The sequence below is a fragment of the Sapajus apella genome, unplaced genomic scaffold (genome assembly GCF_009761245.1).
Source record: "Sapajus apella isolate SASKATOON/1434 unplaced genomic scaffold, GSC_monkey_1.0 scaffold65, whole genome shotgun sequence".
NCBI lineage: Eukaryota > Metazoa > Chordata > Mammalia > Primates > Cebidae > Sapajus > Sapajus apella.
In genome coordinates this window covers 10,267,644-10,278,026 of record NW_022437005.1, presented here as the reverse complement: position 1 = coordinate 10,278,026, position 10,383 = coordinate 10,267,644, and the positions used below count along the sequence as shown (strand labels likewise).

General features: G+C 53.3%; 1 protein-coding gene across 1 annotated transcript; it reads left to right on the top strand.

Annotated features, from left to right (window-relative positions):
- Positions 1-16: 16 nt before the first annotated feature.
- Positions 17-4,296, top strand: CST3 (cystatin C). Its single transcript, XM_032248165.1, has 3 exons — positions 17-441; positions 2,638-2,751; positions 3,949-4,296. Exons 1-3 carry the CDS (start codon positions 199-201, stop codon positions 4,030-4,032), a joined length of 441 nt encoding a protein of 146 aa, XP_032104056.1. The 5' UTR covers positions 17-198; the 3' UTR covers positions 4,033-4,296.
- Positions 4,297-10,383: the final 6,087 nt, after the last annotated feature.

Genomic DNA, 10,383 nt, shown 5'->3' with positions numbered 1-10,383 from the left:
GGGACGGCGGGGGAGGGACTAGGCGTTCCGGAAAAGGAAAAGCGGGACGGGCGAGCGGGGCGGGGAAGGCCGGAAGGGATAAAAGCGCAGCCGCCGGCCCCGCGAGCCTCAAGGTCTCGGGATCGCTGCGGGCTCTCACCTTGCAGCTCCAGCCTCTTGCCTGCGCCCCGCGCCCCGCGTCCCGCGTCCGAGCCGACCATGGCCGGGCCCCTGCGCGCCCCGCTGCTCCTGCTGGCCATCCTGGCCGTGGCCCTGGCCGTGAGCCCCGCGGCCGGCGCGAGCCCCGGGAGGTCGCCGCGCCTGTTGGGCGGCCCCATGGACGCCAGCGTGGAGGAGGAGGGCGTGCGGAGCGCGCTGGACTTCGCGGTCAGCGAGTACAACAAGGCCAGCAACGACATGTACCACAGCCGCGCGCTGCAGGTGGTGCGCGCCCGCAAGCAGGTGCGTGCCGCCCCGGGGCCCCGCGCCCCCGCCCCGCGCCGCTCCCCGACCCCGGCGCCGGCGCTGCTCACCCGGCCCCCTTCCGGGCCTTCGCTGTCACCCCGGGGCCCTTGGCGGGCGTGGCCGGGGGTGCCCGACCCGGCCTGGCCTGGAACCGCACCGGCACGCCAGGTCCGCGCCCGGCGCTGAGGTCTGCTTCGCGGGGCAGCACAGAACGGCCCGCCCGGCCCCGCACCGGCCTCCTGGGACTGGGCCGAGGGCGCGCTGCTGAACACGCCGGAGAGGGGAAAACAGCCCATCGTCTGGCTGCCTCCTGGTTCTTTCACCAGATAATTTTTAAGCACTTCCTTTTAACTTTTTATTCTCACTTAATTTCAGGCTTACAGAGGAGCTGCAAAAACAGTGCAGGGCTTCCCTGCAGATCCCTGACCCAGATGCCTCAGACGTTAACAGAAATGTTAGCGTTCTGCTCTGTTCCCCCAGCTCACTCTCTGCGTGTGAATGTGGATGTGTGTATATGTACTGTATATGAATTTTTTGCCTGACTCTTTTGAGAGTAAGCGCTTCGGTGTGTCTTTCCTAAAATTACAAGGGCGATATCTCACATAACCACGATTCCCTTTTGAAAATCAGCACTGACACATTTATAATCTAATTCTCAGACTCATTCAGCTTTCCCTGACTGTCCGCTGACGGCCTTCATGCCCAAGGACGCTCCTCCTCCCTGAGCGCATGAGCCCAGCCAGCCCTGTCCTGTCCCCTCGGCCTCCTTTAACCTGCAGGAGCCTTTGTGTTGTGTCTGTGTCATGACCATGTCATTCCCCAGGGTCCAGTAGATGTGGATGGGGACTGTGCTGACGCTTGGTGCTGCTCAGGATGAGATCCAGGCCATGAGGCTCGTGAGGCTCGTTCTCCTCCCTGAGTCCTCTCCACAGGGGCCACATGGGAGCCTGGCTCCTTTTCCTGCAGAGCCCTGCTTCCCTCCCCAAGTCACACCCTTGGGCACAGCCCCTTAGGGCTATCGGCCTTCATCCTCAAGCTGGCTGACCACCCCCTGCAGCCCAGGGCCGCTGAATTCCTGCTGAGGTGGAGCCCGCCTGATGGTCCTGCCTCTGCCAGCTGACATAGAGTTAGACCTCAGCCAGATGAGGACAGCAGTCACCCAGCACAGCGGAGGAGGGGGTCAGGTCGGGAAGGAGCTTCAGCAGGGTTACTGGGCCCAGCTTGACCTGTGTCCCATAGCAGAGCAGCAAACAGTGACACAAGGACCACAGGGCCCTATGGCCCTCCAGTCTTTAGAGCTCCTCCACCTTCTCTCGGAAATTCAGAGGAGTCAGACCAGCCACTGTCAACTGGGGCCCTCTCCCTGCACAGGAGGGCCACTCCCTGGTGTAGGGTCCCCGCTGGCCTGTACCTCTCTCACTTGGAGTGAAGCTCGGGGCATTGTAGATCGTTGGGTCCTGGAGCCTGTGTTACAGAGGAGCAGACTCACACGGGAGGGATCGCAGGACTTGCACGTGGTCCCACAGGACTTGTGTGTGTTCCACAGGGCAAGGTCTAGCACCCCGGTCCCAGGGTCCCTCATCCCATGCTTCTCCACAGTTCTGACAAGTCATATCTGGGGATGACACCGTGCAGGGAAAGGATCCGTTTTCTTCTGAAGTGGCAGCTGTAAGACATGCAGGTGTGTGACTCACTTTAGAAATACTCCCTCCAGAATCACACCTGGAATGCAGGCATGCTGGAAGCAATGTTTATTGGCCTAAAACATCAACGTATGTAAGCATTTGTTTCCTACTGATAAATTAGGGAAAATACCTCTGAGTTAAGTGGCAGGAGTGAGATGCCATGTGGGCTGAATGCCAGGGACTGGAAGCTTGCTGAAACTTGATCCTCACACGAGAGCCTTCCTAGAATAGACCCAGGGTCCCTGCCCCCTGGGTTATATGTAGCAGAATTCAGTTAATCCTTGGCATTGGCACAGAGAAAACAAGTTACCGGGGAGGCCTGGAGCATGGCATCCCTGCCAGCTGGCAGGAGGAGCTGGCTTGTGTGCCTTGCAAGTGAGTGTGAGCCGCTCATGAAGGTAGGCTTGAAGCCCCAGGCAAGCCCAGTGACCCAGTCACAGTGAAGTGCCTGTGCGTATAAGAAACTGACAGCGTGCTGTCCCCGCATCCTGCTCTTTCACATGTGTAGATCGTAGCCGGGGTGAACTACTTCTTGGACGTGGAGATGGGCCGAACCACATGTACCAAGAACCAGCCCAACTTGGACAACTGTCCCTTCCACGACCAGCCAAATCTGAAGAGGGTATGTGCCTCATGTGGGTTCACGGCCAGTCATACACTGCAGAGGGGGGTGAGAGTGTGTGTGTGTGTGTGTGTGTGTGTGTGTGGGGTGCATGTTCTGGAGGGTATGCGTGCATGTGCCTGAGTGTGTATACGTGTGGAGGTGCATGCGTGTTTCCATGTATAGGTTTGTGTGGGGAGGTGCACATGAGTGTATGCTAGTAGGTGTTTGGATGTGTTGGGGAAGTATGGAGGTTTATGCATGAGTATGAGCGCATATGTGTGTGCACATATGTGTGGGGGGGTGTCACATGGCATATGAGAAAGTACCTGCAACTGTGTGTGTGCATGTGCGTGGATAGATGTGTGAGGAAGTATGTGGGTTCACGCATAGATCCGTGTGGCTGAGGGTTGGTGTGAGTTTAGATGCCTATGTGTGTGCAGATGGAGTGGTGTGGCAAGGGGTGATGAACTGGATTTGCTAAGAAGGCTTTAGCTTGAGAATAGGGGTACTAGGAGCTCCACCCTGTGTGCCTTGGGGTGTTGCCTGCTGGACTATAGGAAGCAGCTGCAGGGCTGGGTGCTGGGCAGGGAGAAGGGGCTCTGTCTAATCCCAGCCTCAGGCATCTGCCTGCAGCCATGGCCACACTGAGCAGATTAGAGGGAACAAGAGGCCTGTTTGCCACCAAACCCTCAGCCCTGCCCCCCTCACCCAACACCAGCCTCTCCAAGGACCCGGGATTTCTTTTGAGGTCTCTGCTCAGGGGAGAGCCACACTGTCCTTGTCATCTCCTTGTCACCTCGGGCACTTAGAGTTATAGTTTTCAGTTCCCTGGGGAAGCCCTTCTTAGTGCTGGCCTGGGTGCTGGAGGTGGAAGGGGCTAGGAGCAGTGAGCCGCTTCCCCCTGCCTGCACCCTTGGGGCTCCTGAGGCCTTGCACAGGCTGCTCCTCACAGGGCCGTGCTTGGGCAGGAATCCTGCAGACCCAAGTGGGGGCCCAGTGGCACCTGGTGGAGTTGGAGACCCAGGAGAGGGATGGAGCAGTCACTGCCCAGTCCCGCGGGGTGCTCTGGGATCAGCAAGTGTTGGTAGAGGGGTGGGTAAGGGCCCAACGTTTCACCTCCATCCTTCCTCATGCCCACTCTGATGTCCTGTGACTGGGCATCTTCCGCTTTGAACTGTAACCCACACTGATTGTCCCTTCTGTTTTCTTTCACAGAAAGCATTCTGCTCTTTCCAGATCTACAGTGTGCCTTGGCAGGGCATAATGACCTTGTCGAAATCCAACTGTCAGAACGCCTAGGGGTCTATACCAGGCTGGCCTGTGCCTGCTACGTGTTACGCACACCTCCACCCCTGTAGTGCTCCCACCCCTGGACTGGTGACCCCCGCCCTGGGGAAGGTCTCCCCATGCTCCTGCACCAGGAGACAGAGAAGGTGGCAGACAGATGCCTTTGTTGCTCGGCAGGGGGTGCTGCCCTCCCCCCTTCCTTCTTGCTTCCCACAGCCCCTGTGTGCCCCGCACACCCCACCCACCCACCTCCTGCAATAAAACAGTAGCATCGCCTCCCTCTGAGTTCTTGGCTGTCTGGGCATGTGCACACAGGCGGGGTTTCCACAAAGCCTCCTGGTTCTGCTGCTGTGCAGATTAGAGGAGCATCTGGGAGCTGACGCGGCCACAGCAAGGCCATCTGAGGAGCTGCTGCCACTTTAGGAGACCTGAGCCTCCGAACAGGGAGAGCAGCCAGGGGCTGAGAACCCAGGCCTTCAGCCGCAGCAGCCCCTGGTGAGGGGTCAGGGAGAGACGGGCGCCCAGGCTGCTGCCCCGGAAGAGCTGGGCTGCTGCTTTGGTCTGAGCTCCTGGTGACACCAGGAGGAGGGGCTGGCTGTGTCCACAGGCAGGGGCCAGGCCTCGGAGGAGCTGGCCAGGCTGTGGATTCCATCTGTGCCTGCAGAGCTGAGCAGACTCCAGGGACTCAGCTTCTCTCCTCCAGTCCCCTAGACACTAAATAGATAGTGATCGATGTCTGCTTCTTTCCACAAGAGAATTTAGGCCCCTACGTGGAAATAAAGTCCAAAAGAATATGTGTGTAACTGATTGCCAGCCAGACCAGAAACGAGCAAGATCACACAGAGAGCAGCACCTGCTGTCATCCATCCTGGGAGGCTGTGTCCTCAGAGCGTTTTCCAGGCTCATAGCCTCCAGCCCTTTCTCTAGACTTGGATTTAAAACAAGGTGTTCTGTCAAGCTTCATGGTGGGGTTGAAGTTAAAGCACAAATGCCACTGACAGTGCAGCGAGCTCTTCTTTTTACCAAGGATTGAGGGAACACCCCCTTTGTGTCAGCGTCATCCTATAGAATAGTGGATCTTTGTGCCACAATCGGGAGGCTACATTCCTAAGACAGCCCACCCTGCACAGTCCTTCCCTTTGCCATTTCAGGACCGAGGTGTAGCCCTCACAGCCAGTGCTGCTAGGGCCGGGCTCCCAGCTTCCAAGTTCAGAGCTGCACTGACCCCCTCTCTTTTGGCCACTGCCGTGAACACTGAAGGTGAAATGACGACGGGGAATCCACCCCAGTAGCCCCAAGGCCAACACTCCACATGCTGTCCCCGAAAAGCCAGAGCAGGGGATACCAGGGAGAGTGGGGAGCATCTGCTTCCATTTCCTCTCCACCCCCGCTTGTTTAAACAGGGTTTTGGGGTGAGGAAAGTGAAGCACTGCCTGGCAGGCCATGAGCTGAGGAGACTTGAGTCTGGGCCTCACCCTGTGGGGTGTCGGTGGGCTTAGTGACTCAGTTTTCTCTTGGGCGTTGGGAGTGAAGAGCCCTGCAGGGAGGTGCTCCTGGCTTTCTACCTGGGTGAAGGATCTCTTGACACAGGCAATCACCATCCAGGCACACGGTGGAAATGATCAGCTGATTTTGTGCAGCCCAGCCCTTTTACTGACACAGTTCTTGGGGAAGTTGAGGTCGGGCAGGGGCTGTGCACAGGGCTCCCAGCTCCCTTTGTGTCTGCTCCCTTTGTGTCTGCTCCCTTCCATGCCCTCCACCCCGTGGCCAGTGGCCCACAGCCCACAGGGAAGCAGGTTGGTGCCACCCTTGCCTCCCCTCCACAGCCGGCAGGCCTGTAAATGCCTCACTTGGGTCCCCATGAAGCCAGTGAGCCAGAAGCCCCTCTGACCCAGAGGCCACTGTGACCAGCATGTCCTGGAGAAAAGGCCTCGCCCCTGCACCTTTCATCTGCAAGGGTTCCTTTTATTTATTTTAAATGTTGATTTAAGTATATACTTCATCTACAGTTATCCACCTAAATAGATTCAGTACAGAGCCTCGCTCTGAATAAACACACAATAAGTTGGAAATGCTTTTTCATTGATCTGGTTCTAACTGGCTTTATAACATGGTGCTTTGAGACCTCTTGCACTGTGATGCTGATGTGCTGATGGCCGCCGGTGCAGGGTCAGGAACGGGCCAGTAGCTTCTGAGCTCCCTAGCATTCTTGCCCTGGAGGAAGCCAGCCTATGCGGAAGGATCCCGCTCCCCGGGACCTTCAGTCTGGCAGGGTGCCCCTTGATGGCAGGCCTGTGCACACCTAAGGCCCAGGGAGCTGACAGGCGGAAGAAAGAGGCTGACAAGTCTAGTTTCTTAGAAAGAAACATGTAATAGGGACTTCGGAACAGAAGCCATGTCCTGCGTAACCACAAGACAGTGGGTCCCCACTTTGTTACCCGCTGGCCCAGGGCTTCTGTGCCATAGGGGAAAGGGTATAGGAGCTTCAGAAGGAATTTGCCTAAGGGCTAGATTTACGGTACACAGCAAATGAATTCGAAATCTTAGAAGCACCGATGGCACTGAGGCTCAGCATTGGCATCCAAGATGGAGTGGCCCTAGCCTCCGCAGGAGACCCCCCGGCGCCACTCCAGCTGACAGCCCACGGCACATTTCCATAGCCATAGACCAATTTCAGGATCTCAGTCCTAAATTTAGCTTGTTCCTTTCCATTTTTAAAATTACTGCATTTTAAATGCAATATTTTTATATCTTTTAAGTAAGAACCATTCTCTTTATTCTTTATTCCCCCCAGATTTTGTTTTCTAAATGTATTTGTTCCTTCAAATGAAACTATTTTTTCAGGTTCCATAAGTAGAAATATTATATTTTGAATCAGGGCTGTGTTACATTTATATTTTAATTTAGGGAAAAAATTGACAACGTTTAGCATTGAGCTTCTCATTTCAGAATACCATGTATCTTGCAATACATTCCCACTTTTCTGGTGGCCTTCAGTAGAGTAAATGTTATGTATCTTTCATATTTTCTGTGAAATTTATTCCTGGATATTTCATAGTTTGGGTCAGGACTATTTCCAAGTATTTTACCTCTAACTAGTCTTTGCTAATAGACACATATTGGTTTTGCCATTTTTTTTAATCTGCCTTTGTGGTTTATTATTTATGAACTTAGAGGCCTGGCTTGTTGCCACCAGGTTGCTGCCAGAGACAGACGGGAGCTGGCTTCTGACTGCTGGCAGGAGTGACCTTGGACTAGGCCATAAGCCTCACTAACAGATGCAGAGAGAGCAGATCACCAGCCCTGTCCCATAACTACAGGGCGAAGCTGGAGAGCGGAGGTCTGGGAAGACGCAGCTCAGTCGCCCCTTCCCTCCCTATGCTCTGCTGTGCTGTCTGAGCTCATTGCTCAAACACACAAAACTGAGAAGCCATGAACAAAATGGTGACTAAAATAGGGAACAGGCACTTCTTTCATTACCCATATCTGCTCTCACCCTTGGCACTGGGATACCAAGTGGGTCGCTTCCAACTCCTGTCACCTGAGGCTTATGGGGTCGAGTCAGATGTGCTCAGGCCACTGTGACATCAGCTGAGGCTCTGGCTCCCTTGAGACCAGGTCAGGCTCAAGCCTGGCTGTTGACGGCATTCACCGGGGAGCCTGGTGCACGTGGCAATCCCGTGGTCTCACCCCGAAAAGTTGATTATGTTCTGGGATGAGACCTGGACATTGGATGCTTAAATACTCCCCCCATTGCTTCCCCAAGGAACTGCTGACCTGTAACTCAATTAGAGTCCCCATCAAAGTCCAGTTGCTCCAAAAACATCTGCAAATTGCATCAAGTGAAGATGTTCTCAAGGTCACATCTGCCGTGGACACACTTTCCATGCAAGGTGTCTCTGCAAATGTGTAGACCAGCCCCCTTGAGTTCCAGTATATAAAACACAACAAAGCAAAAGCAAATGGAAATTCTTTCCACCAGAGCTTGTTTGGAGCAATGAAATTTGTTGGTGATTTCAGGAAATCACCTCCTGCTCTGTGGAACAGTAACCCCCCACTTCTTCAAACCCAACCCTGGGTATTTCTGTCCCTGAAATGCCCTTGGCTTCCCTCCCAAAGGGAGTTGCCACTTGACCTTCACATTCCATGCCCCCACCAGTCACTGGCCTGATTGTTCCACTGCCTGCCCAGGGCCGTGGGATTTCCCATCTGTCCACGCCATCCCCTCCACTGGGTCCTTCAGCATGTCCACAGCCTCCTTTCTGGGGTAGGACAATCTGGCTCTTTGTAGACTTCCCCACACCCATCAAGGTGCTCATAAACCAAAGGCCTTCCTAGTGAACAGTACCACCTTCTTTGTGAGGGACTTTAGATCACGAATAGCAACAGTTATTTATTTATCTATTTATTTTACCCAAATCCAGGACCCTGAGGAACACACTGAGGAAAATGCTGCCTTTCCTGAATGGCCACCAGGCAGGGAACGATGCTGGGAAGTGTTTACCGCACAGGCTCTGTGCTTATGCCACTGGTCATCTCCTGCTGTGTGCATGGAGGCATCATTACGTCCGACTCACAAGCCCCGGCTGCCCCACCTTCTTACAACAACAATAACAGTTTCCGCACGGGGATTCACACCTCCTCCCCTCTCTGCCTGTTTTCAGGGAAGCTGACTGCACCCTTTGAACTGCAGCTTGAAGCACCTGACCCTGGCTAAGCTGGTCAGGGCAGCCGTCTCCCTCCCCCGAAGCTTCAGTGATTGACATGAGGACAACACATGACCTGTGTGTGGCCGCCTGCACCCAGGAGGCTTAACAGTGGGATTTTGTTTGACTGTGTGGTAAGTGGGCCCCTCCCTCCCCGCTGTGTGTGAAGATGAAAAAGACATGAGGTCTGGGGCCCACCTGGAACCTGTTGAGGGCGAAGCCAAGTTATGGGGGGCATCAAAACTGAATCAAGAGACAGCAAGGAAGCCAGGCCTGGTGCACTTCCAGGTAGGCTGGAGGCTGAGACGGGAGGATCGCCTGAGCTCAGCAGTTTGAGGCTGCAATGAGCCATTATTTCACTTCTGAACTCCAGCCTGGGCAAAAGAGTGAGACCCTGTTTCTCAGAAAAAGAGACAGACAGACAGACAGCAATGAGCAGGTGGGTTATAACGTTGGAGTCCCTGCACCAAGCAGAACCTGAAGCCCACCCTTGCTCTGAACTTAGTTATGTGAACCAACCACCAGGCTAATTGAGTTGGGTTTTCCAGCACTGTGCTCCTGTCTGTCCTCACTGATCGAAAAAAGCAACTCAGTAAGATCTCAGGCCCACAGTCCCATGGCATTGCTTGACTGTTTCAGAAGAAACACCTCAAGGGCCGCCTTGCAGAAAGTGGAGGACTTGCCCTCTGGATCTTAGAAGTAGCAGGCCACTCTTACAAGGACAACAGATGTCACTAGGACTGAAAATGGAGGCCAGCCCTGCCTCTGAAGATGCTGCGATGGACTCACGTTCACAGGAGAAATTAGCTGTGATTTCCTTTCTTGTGATATAATCGGGCTCATCATTAAGCTATGGTCCGACAGAGGTGTAGCTGTGCCCTGGGACTGAAATCAGCAGTCAACTGGGATATGCTTCTTCTATCTTCATGAAGCACCTCCCCAAAGCCAACCAAGGTTCCTGGCGATCCCCCTGGGACTTCTCATAAACGGAATTGATTTCAACTCAGAAAATCCTCAAATAGGCCAGAAAAACTCACTAATTAAATTTGTCCCATTTTTTTTTTAAAAAACCCACGATAGGAAAAAATTTTTGCAAATTATGTATCTGATGCAGAACTTGTATTCAGAACATATAAAGAACTCTTACAACTCCATAAGGAGACAGGCAACCCAATTAAACATTCTTTTCAAAATGAAAACCCAATTTAAAAATAAAAGCAAAGAACTGAACTTTTATATAACTCAAAGTTTTTAAAGAAACAACCCAATTTAAAAATTCCAAAGGATTTGAATAAACAGTTTTCCAAAGAAGGTGTGTAATTGGCCAATAAACATATAAAAAGATGCTTACCACCATTAAATATTAGGGGAAGGCAAGTCAAAACCATGGTAAGAAGCAACTTCACACGACATGGATGTGGTCAAACAGACAGAACATAACAGATTGGAACCTTTATACGTAGCTGGTGGGAATGTAAAATGGTGCAGCTGGCTTGGAAAACAGTTTCACCAGTTTTCAAAAGGTTTAGAGTTACCATATGACCTAACAACTCTACTCATATTTATATGTCGGCTACAAATAAAAACATTAAGTTCACCAAACTGTGCGCATGAAAGTTCATAGCATCGTTATTCATAAAATCAGAAAAAAATAGAA